At 36.8% G+C, this 24,998-nt stretch overlaps 1 protein-coding gene across 2 annotated transcripts in view; it reads left to right on the top strand.

Moving 5' to 3' along the window:
- Window positions 1-1,406: 1,406 nt before the first annotated feature.
- DPH6 (diphthamine biosynthesis 6) overlaps window positions 1,407-24,998 on the top strand; it is a 147,516-nt gene continuing 123,924 nt past the window's right edge. For both annotated transcript variants that reach the window (XM_031453335.2, XM_031453346.2), the window contains exons 1-3: window positions 1,407-1,459; window positions 3,759-3,853; window positions 9,868-10,061. In XM_031453335.2, the coding sequence (XP_031309195.1) occupies window positions 1,437-1,459; window positions 3,759-3,853; window positions 9,868-10,061 (312 nt within the window). In that variant the 5' untranslated portion in view covers window positions 1,407-1,436. The remainder of the gene's footprint in view (window positions 1,460-3,758; window positions 3,854-9,867; window positions 10,062-24,998) is intronic.

A 24,998-nucleotide genomic window follows, 5' to 3' on the forward strand; every position in this document is an offset into this window, starting at 1 on the left:
TTCTGGCCTTAATTCCCCATTTCCTATCCTTGGCAATGAGAATGTCTTTCCCGCTCAAGCACAAGGAGGGCACCTTTTACATGGGAGTTTTATCTCCTGTTGTCAGAAATAAAAAGAATGTCAGAGTGCCCTTTTGTATCTGCTGCTTCTCAAGTGCCCTTAACTTAAAATAATCAATTCGCTAAAATGGCACATTTTGGAGTGACATGCTCTGAACTTTTATCTGTCTTTGTAAAGCCCACCTATTCCTCTTGTTCATTTCTGCTCATCTTTCAAGTCCTGTTTTTTTTTTTTTTGGTTTTTTTTTTAGCATTTACCCTGTGGATTCAACTCATAGGGCTCTTACCATATACATTACATAACTTGTTACTTTCAAAATATACCATCTTGTATTGTGAATATTTGTTTCATGCATTGTCTAATCTCCCCAACGAGACTGCAAGCTCCGTAAATATCTGACTCATTCGGTAAATATCCACGATCACAAAACTTTAAAACTACATTTTAGATGCTGAAACTGATAAGCAGACTGTCACTAGGGCATACCCACCGTTACATACACAGTTGACTCTCCTTCAAGTTGGCAACTTGCCCTTCCACCTCCTTCCTGATTCCTTTTAAGCTCTATGTTTTTAAATGGCACTTCTTATTTTTTAAACATACTATGTAATTTTTTGGCTGTATATTGTCTGCCCTCTCCACCCTCCCATATAAACTCCATGAGGTAAGCGATTCTTGCCTTATTCACGAATGTATCTTAAGAGCCTAAAACAGTGCTGGGTACCTGAACGGCACTCAATGAATACTTGATGAATGAATTCAGAAGCTAGATTTTCTTCCTGCAAGGCCACTGCTCTTTGGTGATGAGGCTTAGTCGACTTCTGAGCTTCTTTACACAAAGGGCCCAAATCACAGGGAGCCTAGCTGTCACGGAACTAGCCCCAGAGGTAGGTTTGGAGAACTGAGGAGACAGAAGCCAAACAAAACTAAAGAATGCAGTTCGCTTCTTGGGGGCGGCTGAGGAGGCACATACAAACTTCCTCTCCTTTTGCACGTCCACAAGTGTTTCAATTGGCAGCATAGGTGACTTTGGACATTTTCCTACCAAAACAAATGCAGGGCCACCGAGCCTGGGCTCTGCGACGCGGGCTTTGCCCTTCTCCGGGCAGCTTCAGTGCCCTCACTTAGGTGGTCAGGCCGCGCCTAAACATCCTTCTTTTCCGGGCCGGGACGTCCCCGCTACAGGGACAAAGCGCCAACGTGGCGCGTCCTCCGCGCCCAAGTGTCCCGCCGGCAGCCGCAGGGACCTCAGCGCCGGTCGCCTAACAGGCGGTGGGGCGAACACCCGGGCGAGGCCCCGCGACGCGTCACGGCGGGCGCGGCGATTTCCCGGCTCCCCCCCCCGCGCCCGCGCACGCACGCGCACTGCGCACAGCATGAGGGTCGCGGCTCTGATCAGGTAACGCGGCGCCGCTGCCGCCTTCCTCCTCCCTGCCAGCCTCTAGTCCTTTCCCGCTGAGGGGCGGGAGCTGCCGCCGCCGCCGCCGAACGGAGGGTGTCCCTATGGGAGCCGTGTGTCCGGAGGTCGGCGGCTCCTCCCGGCCGCAGGAAGAGGCGGAGCCTCCGGGCTTTTCCCTGCCCGGCTCCCCGGTCCCGGGCTCGCGCTCCAACTCTCTGACCGTCGCGTGTCTTTGGCCTTCTGGCCCCCAAACTCGGACTCACACTAGATTTACCGAGGAGAACTTTAAAAACTACCGGTGCCTGGGTCTCTCCGTCAGAGCGCTGGCTTAATTACTCTGACCCTGCCCGGGGTCGAATTCCCACAAGCTGTAATGGGCTGTGAAGTTTGAGAGGCGCTGCTTCGCGCCACTTACTGAACTATCCTCTCCCATTTCTCCTCACTTTCTTCATCCTCCTCTGTAGTTCCCTTCAGTCTATCTGCCGGGCCCTCTTAAACGAGAGGGCAGAGTTGGAAAAATTTTTACTAGATAATGTAAGATCTATATAAATGTTGGAAGACATGCTATACCTATATGTGAATGCATACATAATACATATATACATTTATATACATAAGCACTTGAAAGTACTTGGATTTAAACTTAATACAGTGACCTGCTTGCAATATATAGTGTGTGTGTGCACTAAAAGATGGAATATGTGTGTGTTATATGGAATAAGTGAAACCAAGATACTTACATATCTATAGATGATGAACATTATTTTCCTAATACACAGAAGATTGAATCATTGAATTTTATGGTTGAATGACACCTTAAGGATTAGTTAGGCCATTCTCTAATTTTATAATGAAGCATGTAAACCCGTGTAACTTAACTTAGTATCCCAGAATTGGTGACTACAATTCTGACTTCTGTAGGACGTTACACCTAACATATGCTTATGTACTTTGTGATGTTCTAAGAAATGAATAAGGTACTCGGCATTTTCCTAACTTACTTAACCTTGAAAATCTTTTGTTCTTAAGAGTATTTGTTGGACACTAGTGTTCCACAAAACACAATTTGGGAAATACTATTTTAAAATCATATTTGAAATCTTAACATTTTAAAATAAAAGGCCAAGTTCTACCCTTTAATCTTTAATATTCTGAATATTCTAAAGAATTAGATCGTTTTGTCCTGTGGAAATGAAACTGAGGTTCAATCAGGGAAGCTGTGAAAGATGTTCTTAGGGGAATATCAGAATCTGAGGAAAGAGCATGATGTGTAACTTCACTTTTCCCCTTGTCATTTCCCTCCCCTTGAGAAATTCTGGAATGACAGTTGTTACTGTTCCAAGGCAGACAAATGTTGGGAACTAAAATAAAAGGCTAAAGGGCCAGCTTCTAGGATAATCAGTCTCTTAGTTTCTTTCCATATGAATAAGTCTAAACATTGGTACATTTGCAGGGCTGAAGCAAAGATTGGAACGAAGGGAAACAGGAGGGAAAAAAAAAGAGGAAGAGGGGCAATGATTTTTATGCATAGTGAGAAGCAGTAGAGTATTACACCAAAATAGTATAGAAGTTGCCATTCAGTCTTGTAGGTACACTACTGCTGGTCTTGACTAAGTGGTTTGGTACCAGAATTTAGAAGTTCCTGTCAATCTGTTTATTAGATCTATAACTCAGGCCTTATCCTGTCATCGTATGTAGTGATGACTGAGAGCTGACATTTTGATAGTACTGACGTTTAGCTTTCATCAGTGTAATTCAACATTTTGCTTTCAGCCTCTGCAAAATTTGAACCAAGTACATGCAATTTTGTCATTTGATTGAATCTCAGTCTTTAATTTGATTCTTTAATTGGTGATGATGACCAGTTTTTAGACTTCTTAAAGTAGAACAGATGTATTTTCTACTTTTTCATAGAAAATTTCACCCGAGGAGTATATATAATAAGTGTTTAACTGGAATGTAAAATTAAATCATTTTTTATTTGCAAAGCACTTTGTGTATAAGCAAAGCCACTATTGAAAACCAAAGAGTTACCATTTTTTGTTTAGAATATTCATTGAAATGGCATGTAATTTCGTAAGTCCTTATGAGTAGCAACCTTAGATATTCAGATTCATTTGATAAGTTGCGTATGCTATGGAAATTACACGTGGTTTTTACATTCTAATATAAAATAGTCCCTCAAGTATTCAGAAGAGCTGAAAAAATAATGTATTCTATTTTGATGTCTAATAATTCTATTTTGAATAATGGTCAGTAACCTGATATTTATTTATCTCTTTATTTATTTATTTTTTAGTGGTGGGAAGGACAGCTGTTATAACATGATGCAGTGCATTGCTGCTGGGCATCAGATTGTTGCTTTAGCAAACCTAAGACCAGCTGAAAACCAAGGTAAGTGTGTAAGTTTATTGGAAAGTTCTCTAAATGACTGAAACTCCCGCTTCATAATTGCATTCTATTGTATGCAGTATGCAAAGACATAAAAGGAACTCACGTATCTTTAGCACCTGTTAGATGCTACATTCTATGCTAAGTGTTTTCAATTGCATATCCTTTAATCCTCCAAAGAACTCCTAGAGAGTTTTATTAGAGAGGGATACTGAAGCTTAGAACTTTATAAATCTGTGGAATAATAGCTAGAACAAACTTGCAGAGTTGAGAGTTGAACCCTTTTACTTCAGAGTGCACTGCTGTTCCAACACAACACTTTCCCAAATTTTCTTGGCATTTCACAGGTAATAAGATTCAGTTCCTTGGAGCTTGGGGAGTAAGACACATTAATAAATGATAATATAGGAATTTGATTACTAAAAGCATTCAGTTTAGCCATCTAATTTGTAAGCAAAATGTGAGACTTGAGAGAGGCATAGAGCAATACACTTCCACTTTTTATTTGTGGTAATAAGGACATGTACAAATAATCCACAGACCTTATTTTAGCAATTTTTTTCAGTTTTCTCCTCAATGAAGCCTCCTCAATTAGAACTTTTTTTCTCTGTGTCTGTGTCATTGTTCAGATTTCCTCTTTTAATAAGGACACCAATCATATTGGATAAAGGCTCACCCCAGTAACCTCATCTCAAATAATTGTATCTGCAGTGACCCTATTCCCAAGTAAGATCATCTTTTGAGGTACTGGGTATTAGGAATTCAACACAAGAATTTGGGGGTGACACAATACAACCAACAATATCTTTTTTAAAAAATCAGGATATAATTGTTGTATAATATTGTATTCATTTTAGATGTATAACATAAATGGTTTCCTATATATATATATATATATATGGAAATGATTACCACAATAAGTTACTTAATATCCATCACCACACATAGTTATAATTATTTTCCCAGTTAGACTCTTAAAAACAGAAAAATATTCACTGATTTACTTTTTATACTCTTATTATACCCATACAACCATAGATATTAACTGCTAGAGTGTAATAGGGAAGATGAACACCTGTCTAACTTTATTACTACTATTCTAGTAAGATCTTTTTATTATCTCCTTTACTCAACTACTTTTAAGATTCCATTCTTTTGCTCCACTATATTTTAGGCTAAATTAAATGAATATTATATGTGAAAATGCTAATCATAGTTCCTGGCATGAAGTAGGCACCCAGTAAATTTAGTTGAATCTGAATCTAGTACTAAATATTTCCTTCTTTTTAATCTCTTCTTTCCTTTTTCAGTGCTTCCAGTCTATTGAATTTTTGGTTTCATATCGTTTTACAGTTGTTTTTAATTTATTTAGGTTTCATTGTTTTTTGTTTTTTTTTTTAAATCCTCAAATAGATTGTAAGCTTCTTGAGAGGAGAAGTCACATCTTCTATGTGCATTTAATTGCTCCTCAGCACTTGGAACAGCTCTGTGCCTCTGGTTCACTCAGAGTTTATTGATGGACAGATGAATAATGAACTAACTAGAATTAGCCCTGGAATAGCAAGCAGTTGTTTCAGTCAGATCTTTGAATTTTCATTCCTTCTGTGATTAAGACTCAAATAATACTGGAAGTGAAGTTGGAAGATAGAGATTAGAAATATTTTATAAGAAGAAATAGAACAGGTCCTGTAGAGGTCCTGTAGAGGGTCAAGGGTAAACACATGCTTTAGGATTTTGTACGGGGCTTCTAAGGATGAATAATAATAGCTTTTTAGAAGTGATGTGTTTAGAAAATGACCTACTATTTCTGACTTTAAATAATAAAGAGAAAATTCTTCAACTAAAGATGAATGGAAAATATACCGTAACTTCTATATTACAAAAGAAGGGGCAGAATTTCCTTGTAGGATTGTGTTTGTTACCAGGAAAGAAATTCCTTTATCCCTTGTGGCCAGTCAGGCAAGTGGGTTTTTTAAGCTTTCTATCTTAAGAAGGTCTTGGTATGAAAAGCAGATTGTTTGTATAATGTGCAATACATATATGATATAATTTCCCTCTCTGGAGTTTCTACCTTGTTTTTAGCTTTTCTACATGAATTATTATAGTTACCTTGTATAGAATCATTAATGCTCATGTCTTCCTTGACTTACAGTGAGGTTATGTTGAAATATATAAGTAAAAAAGAAAATATCCTAAATCAAAAATTCATTTAATACACCTAACCTACTGATCATAATGGCTTAGCCTAGCCTACCTTAACTGTGCTCAAAATACTTATGTTGGCGTACAGTTGGGCAAAGTCATCTAATCAAAGCCTATTTTATAATAAAGTGTTGACTATCTTATGTAATTTATTGAATACTATAGTGTGTGAAAGTGAAAAACAGAGTGGCTGTGTGGGTACAGAATGGTTGTAAGTGTATCAGTTTGTTTACCCTCATGATCACGTGGCTGACTGGGAGCTGTGGCTCTCTGTCACTGCCCAGCATCACAAAAGAGCATCAACTATATATCATAGCCTGGGAAAAGATGAAAATTCAGAATTTGAAGTACAGTTTCTACTCAGTGTATTGCTTTTGCACCATCGTCAAGTAGAAAAATCCTCCATTGAACAATTATTATAATCTTCCATGTGCTCAGAGTTCACTAGCAGGGTTGGGAAGATGACAAGCAAAGGAGATCTTTAAATTATGCCTCATAGTGGAATGGAGATATTTATTTAGAATATTGTTACTGAGAAAGAATTTAATAGTAAATGGAATTGGAATATTATAAAGTAAAAGCTGGAAAAAATCAGCTGAAGCTGTAATTGTAGTGGAAGAGAATAGATGGCTGTGGGTTGGTAAATAGTGAGAGTTTAGCTAATCTTGATTTAAAGTCAGCAGGAAGTTGGTGATTATTGAATGATTCATTGACTGGCTTCTTTTCCCCCAAAACAGGAACCTTAATGAGGGATGACTGGTAGAGAAGACTCCAGTATAAAGTTGGTTATTTAAAGGCTGGAATTTATTCACAGCCCTGAGTTTACAGTGGGTAGTCTGAAAAGGAATTTATCCCTATTAATGGGGATAAATGTGAACTTGTCATAAAATTCGCAAAGCCATCTCTTTAAATTTGTAGTAGGAACTTTTGTGGCATGTTAATTGAGGTGCTTCAGGCAACAGTGGAGCCTTTTGGTTTTATTTGATCTCATACCATTTTTGCTATGTAGCTTCCATTAATAAAAGTTACATTGTGGTTGGGACTGAATGGAGCCTTAAAGGAAAATTGTCTTCTAGGTTTTTGAAGTCAGTAAAATGTTGTGCTAACATCAGGAAGTTTCTTGCTGAGAAGCTCGAAGTACTTTAAGTATATTAATTTGATTGTTATCAATAACCTTAAAAGTAATACATTTAAAGAGCTAGTCTAAATTTGAGATGAAGGTAGCCTGAAAGGTTTTTAGGTAACTTTGGCTATCTCCTACTTTCCTACTGGGACCAGGAGTAGACAGATTAATAAAAATAATGTGAGTACGTGGAAGCCGATCTGTTGTGTGGGTTCAGAAACCTGTTGAGCCAGAATCTGATGGCATATGGTGGCAGCTTTGATAATTTACAGTATCATTCTCATGCCTTTTAATCAGATACTTTCACATTCAGTGGAAAGCCTAGACCTGCTTGACGTGTAAACATACATACACATATACATACATATATGTCAAATGTTGTTTTATAACATTTTTTAAGCTTAATAATGTATCATGAACCTTTTTCATATTATTAAGTATTATTCTACCATAGCATTTTCTAGATATTGTCTTTGAAACACAAATACTCCATGTAATATGTGTTCTGTGAATAAATTTGAGTGATAATTCATACACTCTCCCCTTATTAGAGCACCTTAAAGCACATTAGCCTAGGAAGAATTGCAGCAGACACCTGTTTAACATAGTTTATCCTCATTTTTTATAAATTTAGTTGACCATTGAAATCCTTTTTTTAAATCCAATACTTTTTACTATCATGGGATTTTTATTCTGCAGAACATACTTTAGAAAATGCTCTTCTTCAAAATTGTATTAATGGCTACAAAGTATTTCAATATGTGACTATATTATAATTTTTAATCTATTATAAACAATATTGTGATGAATATCTTTGCAAATGATTCTTGTGTATATCCATGATTCTTTTTTCTGTAGAGTTAAGAAATAAAAAAGCCTATTCTAATATATTTCTAAGTTCATTTGTATCATCAAAGTCTGATGTGGCTCATCTCTTTTGAATAGTTTACTTGATATTTGTGGAATCTTATGGCAACCAGTGATTGTGTTACTTATCAGCTTATGTTTCTGTACATACTTGTAACTGCTCTAACGATATTGAATTTATATATGTTTATATGTTTTGTTTGTTTTTTTTGGTGAATAGGGCCCTTTTTTTAAATCAACTATTAAAATTGAAGTATAGTTAATTTACAATGTTGTGTTAGTTTCATGTGTACAGCAAAGTGATTCAGAAAGATATATATATAGAGATATATGCTTTTTAGATTATTTTCCATTGTAGATTATTACAAGATATTGAATATAGTTCCCTGTGCTATATAGTAGGCCCTTGTTGTTCATCTGTTTTTTATATAATAGTGTGTATATGTTAATCCCAAACTCCTAATTTATCCCTCTCCCCTCACTTTGGTAACCATGTTTGTTTTCTGTATCTTTGAGCCTATTTCTGTTTTGTAAATAAGTTCATTTGTATTATTTTTTTAGATTACACATATAAATGATACGATATTTGTCTTCTGCTTTCTGACTTCACTTTGTATGATAATCTCTAGGGCCATCCATATTGCTGCAGATGGCATGATTTCAATTTTTAATGGCTGAGTAGTATTCCATTGTGTACATGTATACCACATCTTTATCCATTCATGTGTTGATGGACTTTTAGGCTGCTTCCATGTCTTGGCTATTGCAAATATTGTTGCTGTGAACATTGGGGTGCAGGTGTCCTTCTAAATTAAGGTTCCCTCTAGATATATGCCCAGGAGTGGGATTTCTGGATCATATGGTAAGTCTATTTTTAGTCTTTTGAGGACTCTGCATACTGTTTTCCATAACGGCTGCACCAAACTGCATTCCCACCAGCAATGTAGGAGGGTTCCCTTTTCTCCACAGCCTCCCCAGCATTTATCATTTTTGGACTGTTTAATGATGACCATTCTGACTGGTACCATGCTGTTTTGATTACTGTAGCTTTGCAGTATAGTCTGAAGTCAGGGAACATGATTCCTCCTATTCTGTTCTTCTTTCTCAAGATTGTTTTGGCTATTTGGGGTCTTTTGTGTTTCCATACTAATTTTTGGATTATTTGTTTAGTTCTGTGACAAATGCCATTGGTAATTTGATAGGGATTGCACTGAATCTGTAGATTGCCTTGGGTAGTATGGTCATTTTAACAATATTGTTTCTTCCAGTACAAGAACTCGGTGTACCTTTCCGTCTGTTTGTGTCATCTTCAATTTCTTTCTTCACTGTGTGTTGTTGAAGTAAGAATATTAACTATATCAAGCACATTTAAATTTTTTCTTACAAATATTTGTCACTTAATAACTAAGTAGATATGTAATTAAGGGAGGGTTTCTTCTGCAACTCTGGATGACTTTGTGAATAACCTTGAATGGTTAGAAAAAAACATTTATGTCATAAAATCTTTAATTGAATAAACTAATGAAAATTTATTGGCTACGTTACTCTTTTCCTTAAATGTTCAATATGTAGTTTTAAAAATTTATGTATAATTGTGTTTGTAATTAGCAGTAGAGATGACCAAAGTTGGTGTGAACTGGATCCAGCTTGAACAAATGTGCAACTCTTACATATTTTATTTCACTTCATAAATGGAGAGAGATATAGCGTAGTAAGCTTTTATGTTATGTGTTGACTGCTCTTCAAGCAGTAAAACAAAGATGGACTTTCAAATTCCCTCTCTTTTTCACTGTTTTACTGATTATTTCCCCTTTAATTATTGCAGTGGGGTCAGATGAACTGGATAGCTACATGTATCAGACGGTAGGTCATCACGCCATTGATTTGTATGCAGAAGCGATGGCTCTTCCCCTCTATCGCCGCACCATAAGGGGAAGGAGCATGGATACAGGACGAGTGTACACCAAATGTGAAGGTGATGAGGTTGAAGATCTCTATGAGCTTCTGAAACTTGTTAAGGTATGCCAAGTAACTAATCACAATTACTGAATTTACCATGTAATTTAACAAATTACATTTATTGAATTATTTAGTAATAAATAATTTACAACTCTTAGTAGCCCAACTATCCTTTGAAAGGATATTTTGTCTTTTTGGATAGAAAGTTGTCACTATGCCTTTATATTAAATAGTATTTAAAAATAGATCTTTTAGTACAGTATGGCACCCATGATTGTCAAATGATATTTAACTAGGTTTTCTTTCCCTTAGGATTTTGGAGCTGATTTCGGACCTTTCAATCATGTTTTTAGGAAATGCTTTTTGAATGCCTACTGTGTGCTTGTTATATATAGTTCTAGGCACTAGGAATAGGACAATGAACAGAACAGTTCTGTTCTGTTGGAGCTTACTTTCCAGTGGAAGGAGACAGTCAGTAAACAAATTATATGCTTGGTGGTGAAGAGTACTGTGAAAAAGGATAAAGCAATAGCGGGTGATGGCAGTGGGTGGTCAAGCAGGACCTTTCTGATATGGTGAAATTTAAATAAACCTAAAGAAAGTGAGAGACTTAAGTTAGTGGAAGAGGAATGAATTAAATACTTAAGTCCCAGTATATAAGAGTTTGGCAGCCATTGTGCATTTATTCTTAATTTCTCTAGAAAGAAAATTTAGGAAAGGAAGTATGGGGCTCATATATCTAGGAGGTATTATACTCAGTAAATGTTAATTAATAGAGATTCTTTTATATTAAGCAATTATCTTTTCATTTTCATTGATAATCAACTATTTCAATACAGTTCAGTATTCTTCTTAAATATGAATTTTATCCATTCAGCTACAGTCAATTCATATAAGGTGTATCTAATGAAATAGAATTAACCAGTATTTCCTTGATGTGTCAACATTTTTTCACAAAGGAAAGGAAGGAAGATTTCTGTCCTTTCTTCTACCAAGGGACATTACATTTTATTTCTCATTCTTTAGAAAAGTTCAGCTTTTCAGAAGTTATGTTATGAACCCCTGTCATGAAAAAATTTTGCTGCTCTCTGATAGCTACTTCAGTGTTGTACTTTAAATTTGATGCTGATCAAAGCTTAATATTAATTAAGGACTTGATTAAAAAAATAAATGAAGCTCTTTAATTCTTTTAAATTTGCAAATACTTCTTATTTTGTATGTCAGAACATTTCTATTTTTATTTACCCTTTAAAAAAGAAGCTGGTAGGGAAAAAACACGTACAGTAGTTCCATAATTTGCTGTTTAGGTATCAATAGCATAAGAGGTAGATACTTTTCAAAGGAAATCACAGGGACCTGGTTTCTTCCCTCTGGGATTATGTGTACTAATAACAACTATTTTGATTATCAAAGGGGAAGGCATAAAAGAAATTTCACTTCTCTCCAAGTGGTCATCTGAGACATTGACAGTATTCACTTCGAGGTGTGAAATATTACAAATTCTACATTTTCAAATTTTCTTTTTCAGGGTACAAAGAAACTAGGTATTAAGTTTTTAGCATAAACCAACATTACACAATGGTAGGACTCAACAATAGAGGTAATCGAATTGCTTAAAAATCACTGATAACTGATAACTTTGGAGGAGCTACTTGATAACAGCCTTCCGAGAAAGGGAAAGATAATAAATTACTAATCAATTTAATTAAAAATGGGCTGATTAGTAGTAATTAAGAAGAACTTTCTCTTTCAATCCATGCTGTCTTGGGAGAAATGGATGCTTTGCCATTATCTTTATAGTAACCGTCAGTTATGACATAAATTAATGCTAATGTTAAATCTTGACAACTTCTGCTTTGGAAGTTCGTACATGATAATTATAACTATAACTGAGAGAGATGTTATCAAGTTGTCTAGGACTAAATAATTCCTTCTTTTCCTGTGCAAAATACTAATTTTACTATAGGATATTCTCAGGACATAAATATCAGAAATGTATTACTTTAATGGAAGGGATTGTATAACCAGGCTTTTATAGTTAAATCCATTTATGAAACACTGGTGCAAAGATTCCAATAGCAGTCTTACATATTCTAATGAATAGTTGAGTAATTATGGGAAAAAAAAGGAATCCAGAAGAGCTATAATTCTTCAAGTTAGTCTTCACTCATTCTGAGAAAAAGATGGAACTGCATTTTTTAAAAGCCTTTGAATTTAATGAAGAATTGAAAGCAGTTAGATTTATTTTTATTTTAAACATTTATTTATAACAGGTTGCAGTTTTGTGACTTTCATATGTAAGTCAGTCTATTTTTGTTTTTGTAACTCTTTTCCCTCCCAAATATTGGAGCTAATTTTTGAGTAGGAGATAATTATTTTTGTAAAGAGTTTAGTTAAAACCAGTTGCTGGAAAGAAATAGGAAAGACTTGGAAGAATTTATAGAATTAAAAATTTCCTAACTATTCTGTAGAAGTCATGAAAACTAATAGAAATAGAATAAGCCTTTATGTCTCATAGACTGGTGATTATGACAGGTAGATAAATATGTGTATTTATATATATGTATATATGTCAAGCTGTTTGCAAAATATCTGGTTTTCATATAGCTAGTCTTTCTTTTATTCTTTAGACTTTCCTTAATATTAAAATGCCACTTTGGTTCTCATCTGAATTAGTTTGGTACATAGATAACTTGTATGATTTCTTTAAATACTGTGTTTAAAGTGTTTTCCTTTTAAGTCACATAAGCAATGTAATAGTTACTTAAGGATACATATGTACACCATATCTCTATTGAGAATGTGTACTGAGAATTAAGGATGTGTATTCTTCATTTTGAAAATGTTTTTATTCTGCCATCATACTTAATTTATACATTGGTTGAATTTAAAATTTTAGAATGAAAGTTGTTTTTCCTCAAACCATTGAAGGCATTGCTCCATTGGTCTTCGAGCATTTTGCTGATGGGAAGTTTGATGCTAATATGATTTTTGTTCCTTTTTAGCTGACTCATTTTTTTTCTCTGTTATTTTATGTGATAGTGACTTTATGTTTTATGTGCTGAAATGTCACAACAATGCATTGAACATTGAAGGTGCTTCCCCTGTATCCCTTCTATTTAGTAGCAATACACTTCTGTCCTCTTTCCCTTAATGATGGTTGAGGGATGGCATTAATGCAGGTGAAAGCCATTCATAACATGGCATTCTCCTGGCCATCGTGTAACCTATGTTGTACCAAATAGAATGAAGCCTAAGTTGTTGGATCATTGACAGAAGATAAAGTCTTTGTCCCAAGCAGAGGGATGTGTGGATGTGAGACCTTGAACTACTAATTTTTTTTTTTTGAGGGAGCAGAACTTGCTGTCAAATCTAACACACCAAAAATGGTAGAGCCAATAGAATTGCAGCCTGAGGATGGCTCTTCAAAATCCTCTTCCGTTATTTGTTTGTTAATTTACTCCTCTTGCCTTTTAAATTCCCTTTTGCTGGTACTCTAACTGGTCAGACATTTGACCTCCTAGATTGAATTTTCATATCTCTTGTCTTTTCTCACAAATTTTCCATATCTGTATCTTTTTGTTATACATTCTGTGAAGTTTCTTTTTTAAATGCCTTACTTTCTTGTTGAGTTTTTTTTTTTTTTAATTTTAGTAATCATATTTTCAATAGCCAGGAACTTTACTTGTTTATTGTTTCTTTTTTTATAACAACCTGTTTCTCCTTCTATAGGTGTAACATCCCTACAGCCCTCTTAAAATACAGATTAGAGATTTTAAGCATAGTCTTTTGTTCCCTGAAATATTAGTGTTTTCTTTGAGGTCTTTTTTCTCTCTCTCTTTTTTTTTTTTCTCTTTCATGTTGTAGGCTTTTCTCAAATGTTCCAGTTGCTTGGTCATATCTAAGAATAATGCAAGAGAAAAGCTGACTCTGAACACTTTTGCCTTTAGAGTTTTTCCAGCCTAACATTTTATACTTGTTATACCTGGAGTTCAGGATAATGTGGTTCGATTTAATTTCTTTCTTTGCTTTCCTCTCTTCCAACAAACAGTGGGTTACACCTTCCCCTGTTGATTTATTAATCATTGTTCCTTCTTCATCTGCTTTCTGACTCAAGAAACTAATTGAAATCCCTTTTCCATTGATGTCTTTCCCCTGTTTTCTTTGTTTTTTTTTTTTTTGAAGTTTATAACTTTGTTCTCGTTTTAATGAAATTTCTTGATTCATAAATCTATGCTAACTTTATTCTAATGGAATTCACTTAATATTCTTTCCTAAGTTGAATATTTAGTTTCAGTCTTCCTCTTTTAATCTTTGGTACTTTTCTTTTCTCATGTTCCTTTCCTCATTAGGCATTTTATCTTTGTATTGATGATGCTAAATTACTTAGTGGACACTTGTTTGAATACAACAATAAATGAATAATTATCTTTTTTCTTTTTTAAAATAGAATAGTTACTGTTGATAGAAAGGTTTGTGAATGATTTTTAAAAATTATTTTTAGGAAACATCAGGTGCTGCTTTACTCTTTTTACTGGTTAAAATTCTTTTGATTACAAGGAACAGAAAGTCATGGTCAAGCTGGTTTAAATAAAAAGGGAATTTGCTGACAATAACCTAAAGATAAGTTTGGCTTCAAGTAGATTAGATACAAGACACAAATTATGTGATCAGCGTCATTTTTTCCCTTGTTTTTATCTCTTGCCTTTACTTTCTGTTGATTCTATTCTCAGTCTGGACCCTTGTAGTTAGAGGATGGGTCACCATTACATTCTTCCTGGTTCATATCTAGTAGGAAAAGCTCCTATCTTAAATAGCTCAAAGGAATATTATGTTTCATTGTCACTCAGTGGCCTAACTTGTATCATCCACAAGCCAGTTGTTGTTGGGAGATGATTTCATTGGATTGGACAGGTCTAGATGGTGAGCCATTCCTGGAGTGAGAGACTGAGTCATGATTACTGGAACCACATTGTCTATGGTTCTATGGGAAGAACAGAACCCACTGGTGGAAGGCAGATCTTCAAATATAAAGCAGGCTGGTATAAGGTGATCTGTGGCAGGAGGGTAAAGAGCAACAAGTTTCCTGAAAATAAAAAGTTTCCAACTCCTTACAAACTTGAGAACCATTTTATATAAATAGGTTCCAGCTCCTTGTAAACTTGAAATTTTAAATGGTTCTTCTTTTAAATATCTTCCTCCCTGTCTCCCTCCATCCCCCCACCCCTTTCTCTTCTTTCCTCCCCCTCTTTCCTTCCTTCTTGGCTTCCTTCAAAAATAGTACACAATTGGTGCCACAATAGTGAGCTTATACTCTGGGACCTCTATATTCAGTTGCTCATGGTTTCTCTACCTTAATATCCTACAGGCATGGTAAACTCAACAAGTTCAAAACTTACTATCTTTCTGTGCAAACTTTCTCCCTTTCTTATATTTCCTGCTTAGTTAAAAACATAGTATTTACCCCGTCACCTAAGTGTAACCTATAACCTGGGGCCTCTCTATTAGGCTTCCACTTTTTTCAGTTCCTTCCTACCCCAGCCACAACCATTAAATCTTCAAGACCTTTTGATACTACTTCTATGACTTCTGAAATTGGACCCTTTGACTTCATTTCCACCATACTGGTCTCTCATCTGTACTGTGCAAGAGTCTCCTAACTAGTCTGCTTGCCTTCAGTATTGCCTTGTGAACCATCAAGACTTTCTACCATATTGTCATCAGCTAATCTGCATAAATACTTAAATAACCCACTCTTAAGATAAAGTCCAAACACATTAGCCTGGCACAGAAGACTAAGGAGAAACCCTTGCAGTCCTACCTGTCTGATCCTGCCATTCTCACACAAACTTCTGGGTTCAAATTATAATGAACGAATTAGGTTTTTAAGAGATTTTTTTTTTCATATCTGAGTCTTTGCTTGTGCTTTTCTGTGCTTTTCTATCTTTATTCTCATGAAGAACCCTTCTCACTTCATACCCTTTTATGGAATCGGCTCTAGTTTACCTTTCTATCTCTTCTTTGGCAGCTTTTCCGTACCTCTGCTGTGCTTCTTGGGAATTACTAGGATTGTTTATATGGTTGTCTCTTGCTAGATTATGGGACCCTCAAAGAGAATCTTGGTGCTCTTCATTTTTATAGCTCTAGTGTGCAGCTGTATTCTTAGCATATGGAGGACTTTTAAAGGTTTGTTCAACAAATTAGTGCAAAATTTAAGAACCTATTTTTAGATAATAATTTATCTAATGTAGGGGAGCGACAACATTGTTACAAAATACTATATAAAACCATTGGTTAATTCATTTCATTTATTTTTTTCATTTAGAAGCTTAAGTGGAATGAGCCTCATAGTGTAACTTTTCAAAATAGGGTATCCTATCAGATTTGGCAGTGTCACCACTAAGTGTACCAAAAATAATCTCCAGCTGCAGAATATTTTATGAAAATGCTGAGTAGCCACTTTTTCAAGTAATTTTTGATATCTGTGTCTTAGAAAACCTGTTTATTATGGTGCAAAATTACTTTGTGGATTTCTTTTCACTTTGGATCTTAGGGGGAAAAAACCCTGTATCATTGGTCCACTTGAGGCAAATCCAAAGGGTTTGGAGTGGGAGGAACATATAACATGGCCTTAAGATTTGCAGGGAGGCCTATCGTGCTAATTAAACAGGCACATAGCCCTGTACAGATTGGTCCTGGCTCTTTAGCATTGCACAGCTTGCCTCAAGCCCTGTCCGTTCCCAAGATTTTGGACATTAAGCTTAGTACCTTGGCACAAGAAATGCTTTGCTAATGTTGATTCTGGACTCCGAACAGGAAGAGTTGGAATTAGCATACACCAGTGTCATTTTGACTCCCAGGTGCGGCTTTATTGAGGCTATGCCATCTCTGGCCCTTTCAGATAATAAAGTCAAGATGCATGAGAAGGCACATGATGGCTGATCTGTCTGGAAATAAAATGTTGGATCATAGTTGTCAATTATTACAGTGTGTACACTTATCACAGGTCTGGAGTCTTCGTCTATAGATTTCTCCTTAAGCCTAGAAAATGTAATTCCTTCATGCTGGCAAAACTATTCTGTCTCCTCAACCTTGAACTTTCTCCACTTGGTATCAATATATTACACATATATACATATATACTCTTTTTTTTTTTATCTTTTGCCTGATTCATTGCCTCTCTATAAATTCATCAGTTGACTTACTTTTATGTCCTTGTATTCCTTTCTTCTTTGAGCTATAGATTTCTTTCTATCTTATCATCTACTCTATATATTTTAAAGTATGTTGGTTATGTTTGACTTTTCTTTCAGATTTCTTTCCTTATGCTCTTCAACCTCTTGGCATTTGTGTCCTATTGACTTTTTTACTTTTTTTCCTAACTATGCTACTATTTATTTCTTAAGAAATCTTTTGTCAGTGTTTAGTTTTGGAGTTGTGTTGTCTAAGACATTTGATGTATGTTTCTGTCCTACTTTCTCTTACTTCATTTCTATTTTTTTTTAACATTTTTTATTGATTTATAATCATTTTACAATGTTGTGTCAAATTCCAGTGTTCAGCACAATTTTTCAGTTATTCATGGACATATACACACTCATTGTCACATTTTTTTCTCTGAGTTATCATAACATTTTGTGTATATTTCCCTGTGCTATACAGTGTAGTCTATTCTACAATTTTGAAATCCCAGTCTATCCCTTCCCACCCTCCACCCCCCTGGTAACCACAAGTCTGTATTCTCTGTCTGTGAGTCTATTTCTGTCCTTTATTTACGCTTTGTTTTTGTTTGTTTGTTTGTTTGTTTGGTTTTTAGATTCCACATATGAGCGATCTCATATGGTATTTTTCTTTCTCTTTCTGGCTTACTTCACTTAGAATGACATTCTCCAGGAACATCCATGTTGCTGCAAATGGCATTATGTTGTCGGTTTTTATGGCTGAGTAGTATTCCATTGTATAAATATACCACATCTTCTTTATCCAGTCACCTGTTGATGGACATTTAGGCTGTTTCCATGTTTTGGCTATTGTAAATAGTGCTGCTATGAACATTGGGGTGCAGGTGTCATCCTGAAGTAGATTTCCTTCTGGATACAAGCCCAGGAGTGGGATTCCTGGGTCATATGGTAAGTCTATTCCTAGTCTTTTGAGGAATCTCCACACTGTTTTCCATAGTGGCTGCACCAAACTGCATTCCCACCAGCAGTGTAGGAGGGTTCCCTTTCTCCACAGCCTCTCCAGCATTTGTCATTTGTGGATTTTTGAATGACGGCCATTCTGACTGGTGTGAGGTGATACCTCGTTGTAGTTTTGATTTGCATTTCTCTGATAATTAGTGATATTGAGCATTTTTTCATGTGCTTTTTGATCATTTGTATGTCTTCCTTGGAGAATTGCTTGTTTAGGTCTTCTGCCCATTTTTGGATTGGGTTGTTTATTTTTTTCTTATTGAGTCATATGAGCTGCTTATATATTCTGGAGATCAAGCCTTTGTCGGTTTCACTTGCAAAAATTTTCTCCCATTCCGTAGGTTTTCTTCTTGTTTTACTTCTGCTTTCCTTTGCTGTGCAGAAGCTTGTAAGTTTCATTAGGTCCCATTTGTTTATTCTTGCTTTTATTTCTTCTAGGAGAAAATTTTTGAGATGTATGTCAGATAATGTTTTGCCTATGTTTTCCTCTAGGAGGTTTATTGTATCTTGTCTTATGTTTAAGTCTTTAATCCATTTTGAGTTGATTTGTGTATATGGTGTAAGGGAGTGTTCTAGCTTCATTGTTTTACATGCTGCTGTCCAGTTTTCCCAACACCATTTGCTGAAGAGACTGTCTTTATTCCAATGTATATTCTTGCCTCCTTTGTCAAAGATGAGTTGACCAAAAGTTTGTGGGTTCATTTCTGGGCTCTCTATTCTGTTCCATTGGTCTGTATGTCTGTTTTGGTACCAATACCATGCTGTCTTGATGACTGTAGCTCTATAGTATTGTCTGAAGTCTGGGAGAGTTATTCCTCCAGCCTCTTTCTTTCTCTTCAGTAATGCTTTGGCAATTCTAGGTCTTTGATGGTTCCATATGAATTTTATTATGATTTTTTCTAGTTCTGTGAAATATGTCCTGGGTAATTGGATAGGGATTGCATTAAATCTGTAGATTGCCTTGGGCAGTGTGACCATTTTAACAATATTGATTCTTCCAATCCAAGAGCATGGAATATCTTTCCATTTTGTAAAGTCTTCTTTAATTTCCTTCATCAATGGTTTATAGTTTTCTGTGTATAATTCTTTCACCTCCTTGGTTAGATTTATTCCCAGATATTTTATTACTTTGGATGCTATTTTAAAGGGGACTGTTTCTTTACTTTCTTCTTCTGTTGATTTATCGTTAGTGTAAAGAAATGCAACTGATTTTTGAACGTTAATTTTGTAACCTGCTACCTTGCTGAATTCTTCAATCAGCTCTAGTAGCTTTTGTGTGGACCTTTTAGGGTTTTCTATATATAGTATCATGTCATCAGCATATAATGACACTTTTACCTCTTTTCCAATTTGGATCCCTTTTATTTCTTTCTCTTGCCTGACTGCTGTGGCTAGGACTTGTGGTGATAGTGGGCATCCTTGTCTTGTCCCAGATTTTAGTGGGAAGCTTTTGAGTTTTTCACCGTTGAGTACTATGCTGGCTGTAGGTTTGTCATATATAGCTTTTATTATGTTGAGATATGTTCCCTCTATACCCACTTTGGTGAGAGTTTTTATCATAAATGGGTGTTGAATTTTATCAAATGCTTTTTCTGCATCGATTGAGATGATCATGTGGTTTTTGTCCTTTCTCTTGTTGATGTGATGTATTACACTGATTGATTTGCGTATGTTGAACCAGCCTTGTGTCCCTGGGATGAACCCCACTTGGTCATGATGTATATCTTTTTTACGTGTTGTTGGATTCTATTTGCTAAAATTTTGGTGAGGATTTTGGCGTCTATGTTCATCAGTGATATTGGCCTATAATTCTCTTTTTTTGTAGTGTCTTTGCCTGGTTTTGGTATCAGGGTGATGGTGGCTTCATAGAATGAGTTTGGGAGTAATCCCTCCTTTTCAATCGTCTGGAAGAGTTTGAGAAGGACTGGTATGAGTTCTTCTTTGTATGTTTGGTAGAATTCCCTGGTGAAGCCGTCCGGTCCTGGACTTTTATTTGTAGGGAGGTTTTTAATTGCTATTTCTATTTCCTTTCTAGTGATCGGATTGTTCAAGTGTTCAGATTCTTCTTGATTCAGTTTTGGTGGACAGTATGTTTCCAGAAACTTGTCCATCTCCTCTAGGTTGTCCAGTTTGGTTCCATATAGTTTTTCATAATATTCTCGTATGATATTCTGTATTTCTATTTTGTTTGTTGTAATTTCTCCATTTTCCTTTCTTATTTTGCTAATTTGTGCTGTCTCTTTTTTCTTCTTTGTGAGTTTGGCCAGAGGTTTGTCGATTTTATTTACTTTTTCAAAAAACCAGCTTTTGGTTTGGTTGATTTTTTCTATGGTCTTGTTAATCTCTATTGTATTTAATTCCTCTCTGATCTTTATTATTTCCTTCCTTCTGCTGCTTTTTGGGGCTTTTTGTTCTTCTTTTTCTAATTCATTCAGGTGGTGGGTTAAATTGTTTATTTGAGATTGTTCTTTTTTGAGGAAGGCCTGTATCGCTATACACTTCCCTCTTAGCACTGCCTTTGCTGTGTCCCATAGGTTTTGAGTGGTTGTGCTTTCATTATCATTTGTCTCAAGGTATTTTTTAATTTCAGCTTTGATTTCCTCATTGATCCATTGTTTTTTCAATAACATATTGTTTAATCTCCATGCTTTCCTTTTTTTCTCCTTTGTTTCTCTGTTGTTGATTTCCAGTTTCATGGCATTGTGGTCAGTAAAGATGCTTGAGATAATTTCTATCTTCTTAAAATTGTTGAGGTTTCTTTTGTGCCCAAGTACACGATCGATCCTGGAAAATGTTCCATGTGCACTTGAAAAGAATGTATATCCTATTTTTTGGGGGTGTAATGCTCTGAAAATATCCACCAAATCTCGTTTTTCTATTGTAGTATCTAATTTCTCTGTTGCCTTGTTTATTTTCTGTCTGGAAGATCTGTCTAGTGATGTTAATGCAGTGTTAAAATCTCCAACTATGATTGTATTCCCATCAATATCCCCCTTTATCTCTGTTAGTAATTCTTGTATGTACTTAGGTGCTCCTATATTGGGTGCATATATATTAACGAGTGTAATATCCTCATCTTGTATCACTCCTTTAATCATTATAAAATGTCCTTCTTTATCTTTCTTTATGGCCTTTGTTTTAAAGTCTATTTTGTCTGAAATCAGTACTGCAACACCTGCTTTTTTGGCTTTTCCATTTGCATGGAATATCCTTTTCCATCCTTTCACTCTCAATCTATATGTGTCCTTCTCCCTAAAGTGGGTCTCTTGTATGCAGCATATTGAAGGTTCTTGCTTTATTATCCAGTCTGCCACTCTATGTCTTTTGACTGGAGCATTTAGTCCATTAACATTTACAGTAATTAATGATAGATGTGTGTTTATTGCCATTTTGAACTTATCTTTGCAGTTGAATTGGTATATCCTCTTTGTTCCTTTCTTCTTCCTTTTGTGGTTTGGTACTTTTCCTTTGTATTATCATGGATTTTATTTAATTTTTGTGACTCCTTTGTAAATTTTTGGCTTGTGGTTACCCTTTTTTGTAAATCTATTAACCCATTACTATAACTGTTTTTAGTAAACTGATAGTAACATGATCTCAAACCCATCCTACTGTTAAAAAAATTTAAAAAAGAAAGAAAAAAGTATTCTATACTTCCCTGCCTCCCTCTCCCACTCTCAGTGATTTGTATGTCTTCTTTTATAATTTCATGTTTACTTTATTTGTAATTCATGAGTTATCACCTTTCCAGTTGTGTGTTTCTCATTTCTGTAGCATCCTGCTGCTTTTCTATTTAGAATAGCCCTTTCAATATTTCTTTTAGCATGGGTTTAGTGTTGCTAAACTCCTGCAGCTTTTTTTTGTCTGTGAAACTCTTTATTTCTCCTTCTATCCTCAAGGATAGCCTTGCTGGATAAAGGATCCTAGGCTGCATCTTTTTTTCATTCAGGGCTTTGAATATATCTTGCCACTCCCTTCTGGCCTGTAGTGTTCGTGTAGAGAAATCAGCTGAGAGCCTTATGGGGGTTCCCTTGTAACTTACTCTTTGCTTTTCTCTTGCTGCCTTTAGAATCATTTCTTTATCCTTGACTCTGGCCATCTTGATTATGATATGTCTTGGTGTGGGTCTATTTGGGTTCTTCCTGTTTGGGACCCTCTGAGCTTCCTGTACTTGGATATCTGATTCCTTCTTTAAGTTTGGGAAGTTTTCAGTCATGATTTCTTCAAAAACCTTTTCAATCCCCTTTGATCTTTCTTCTTCTGGGACCCCTATTATGTGAAGATTGGGACGCTTTATATTATCCCATAGGTCCCTTATGCTATTTTCATTATTTTTTATTTGCTTCTCTTATAGTTCTTCTGAATGGGTGCTTTCTATTCCCCTGTCTTCTAGATCACTAATTCGTTCCTCTGCATTATCTAGTCGGCTTTGCACAGCTGTTAGATCATTCCTCATCTCTGTCAATGAGTTTACCCATTCTACTTGGCTCTTCTTTATAGCTTCAATTTCATTTTTGACGTATTTTATATCTCTAAACACTATCTCTTTTAATTCCTTCAGCAATTCGATCACTCCTTTTTTGAAATCTTGATCTAGTAGGCTATCGATGTCTATTTTGTTGATCTTTCTTTCAGGGGATTTCTCTTGTTCTTTTAATTGGGAAAGGTTTTTCTGCTTCTTCATCTTGCTCATACCTCTTTGGCACTGTGGTTTATGGAGTATCAGGTGTTTATTTTGGTCCTTAAGGATTTTATCTATCTGATGCCTATTTAGGAATAAAACTTAGGAAAAAAAGAAAAAAAAATAAGAGAGAGAGAGAAAGAATTTTAAAAGAAGGGAGAAAGAGGGTTTGAAAACAGTGTATAATGAATAATAGAAGAGTGAGTTGAAGCAGAGTATTAATCGGGTTGAGACGTCCTTTTAAAACCTTTACAAAAAAAGGGGGGTGAGAGATGAATAGATGTATTTGAAACCTGTGTCTAATCAATAGCAGGACATCAAAACCCAAGAGAAATAGAAATGAATTAAGAAGTAAAGATTAAGAGAGTAATAGAAAATAGAACAGGTAAAAACAGATTTAAAAAAAAAAAGGGGGGGGTTGTCGGTGTTCTCCTGGAGTCTGTGTGCTTTTAATGTGAAGTCTTTCTGTCTTTGTCCTGTTTTGGAAGCTCAGCTTGCTGTTTTCAGAGGCCCTCCGTTGGCGCCCTCTTCTGTGCTGCTCCCAGCACCTGTGGGCAAGCTGATCGCGCCTCCTCCTAACACTGGGTCAGGTGCAGCTCTCTGCTGTGGGCGGGCGGGTCGCTGCGCCTCCGGATGCCGCAGTCAGATGTTGCAGACTGGCCGGGTAGGAGGGCGGGTCGTGCCCCCTCCCAGCACCTCGGTCAGGGGCTGTGCTCCTGCCCGAAAGGCGGGGGGGCCGCTCTCCCTCTACTTGCACCGCCGGTAGTTCCGCTCTCTGTGCGGCTGCGCGCTCCGCCCTGGTCGGCGCTCCGCAGGTGGGCTCGGGGAAGACCGAGGGACAGCCCTGTCCCTGCTCCCAGCCAAAACCCAGCTCCTTGTTTGTCTTTGTGGAGCAAGTCTCTGAGGGACCAGGATCTGCCCCGGGCTGCAGACCAGTCTCAGTCTGGCCTTTGAGGCTGCTAAGACCTTCGGTGCGGATGCAGGTTTCACCCCCGCCCCCGCCTGAATGCTCAGCGCGGAGGATATGGCGGCTGTGCCTGAGCCCCGCCTCTCTTCCCCCGAAAACTTTCCGCGGGTTTTCAGAGATGGGGGTGTGCACCCTTCCCCCGAGAGCACATGAACCTTGCTGTTTTATGGAGGGCCCAGGTTGTTCTGCCCTGTGCACCCACAGCCACGGCGCGCAGCCCCTTGCGTTCCCACGGGCTGCCTCCGTGCAGCCACTTCCGTCCTCCGCCCGGCTTGTGCAGCCTGGCCCTGCCCGCCGCTGCCGGCCCGCGTCTCAGGCTGGGTGTTGGGGGGACGCTCTGTGCCTGTTTAACTTAGTTCTGTCAGTCAAGGGCTGCTCTGTACAGATCCGAGCCTCGGAGGCTCCTCCTCCGTCCCGCTGGCCTCTCAGTTGGAGAGGGGAGACCCACCGAGCGAGAGCCAGTCCTCCTTTGCCGCTCCCTCCCCGCGGGACCCGTCCCGCGCTGCTTTGCCTTTTGTTCTTTCTTTTTTCCTTTTCTTGATTACCAGATTTTTGGCGTCTTTATCTTTTGAAGAGGGCGATGTTCTGTCGGAGTTCCACAGGTGCTCTGGTTGGCTTAGTGGGTCTGTAGATGTGGGTCTTGGTGTATTTGTGGGAGAGGGTGACTTGCGAGCGTCCTTCTACTCCGCCATCTTCTCCAAACCTCTTACTTCATTTCTAGACCTGTAATTTACCTTGTCTTTGTTATATTCTCTATTAAATGACTGAGAACACATTATGAAGATTTATAAGTATGCATTACTTTATTCCTTTATTGTTGTCCTTATATTTTTTGTAGCACAGGACTTTATTGGTGGTTACACAGCAATGTGATAGATCTTGAACTGATCTTTTAATGTTGACTTTCACTTTTAAATTGCGAACATCTTAATTCAGCAAATTTGTAGTATCTAAATCATAAAGTAGCCATAAAATCAATGAGAATATCAATAAGCATTTAGAGGTTTTTTCTTTCTTTTTTTTTTTTTTTACTGGTAAGAAGTTATTTAATAGAGGCTTGTTCTGTGGCATGTGAGAAAAAATTGAGTGAATCAAAAGGATATGTTAGTTGACCTTGACTTTTCCTGTAACTTTAACCTATACTGCTACCATTTAGA

This window comes from Camelus dromedarius, chromosome 5 (genome assembly GCF_036321535.1).
Source record: "Camelus dromedarius isolate mCamDro1 chromosome 5, mCamDro1.pat, whole genome shotgun sequence".
Lineage (NCBI taxonomy): Eukaryota > Metazoa > Chordata > Mammalia > Artiodactyla > Camelidae > Camelus > Camelus dromedarius.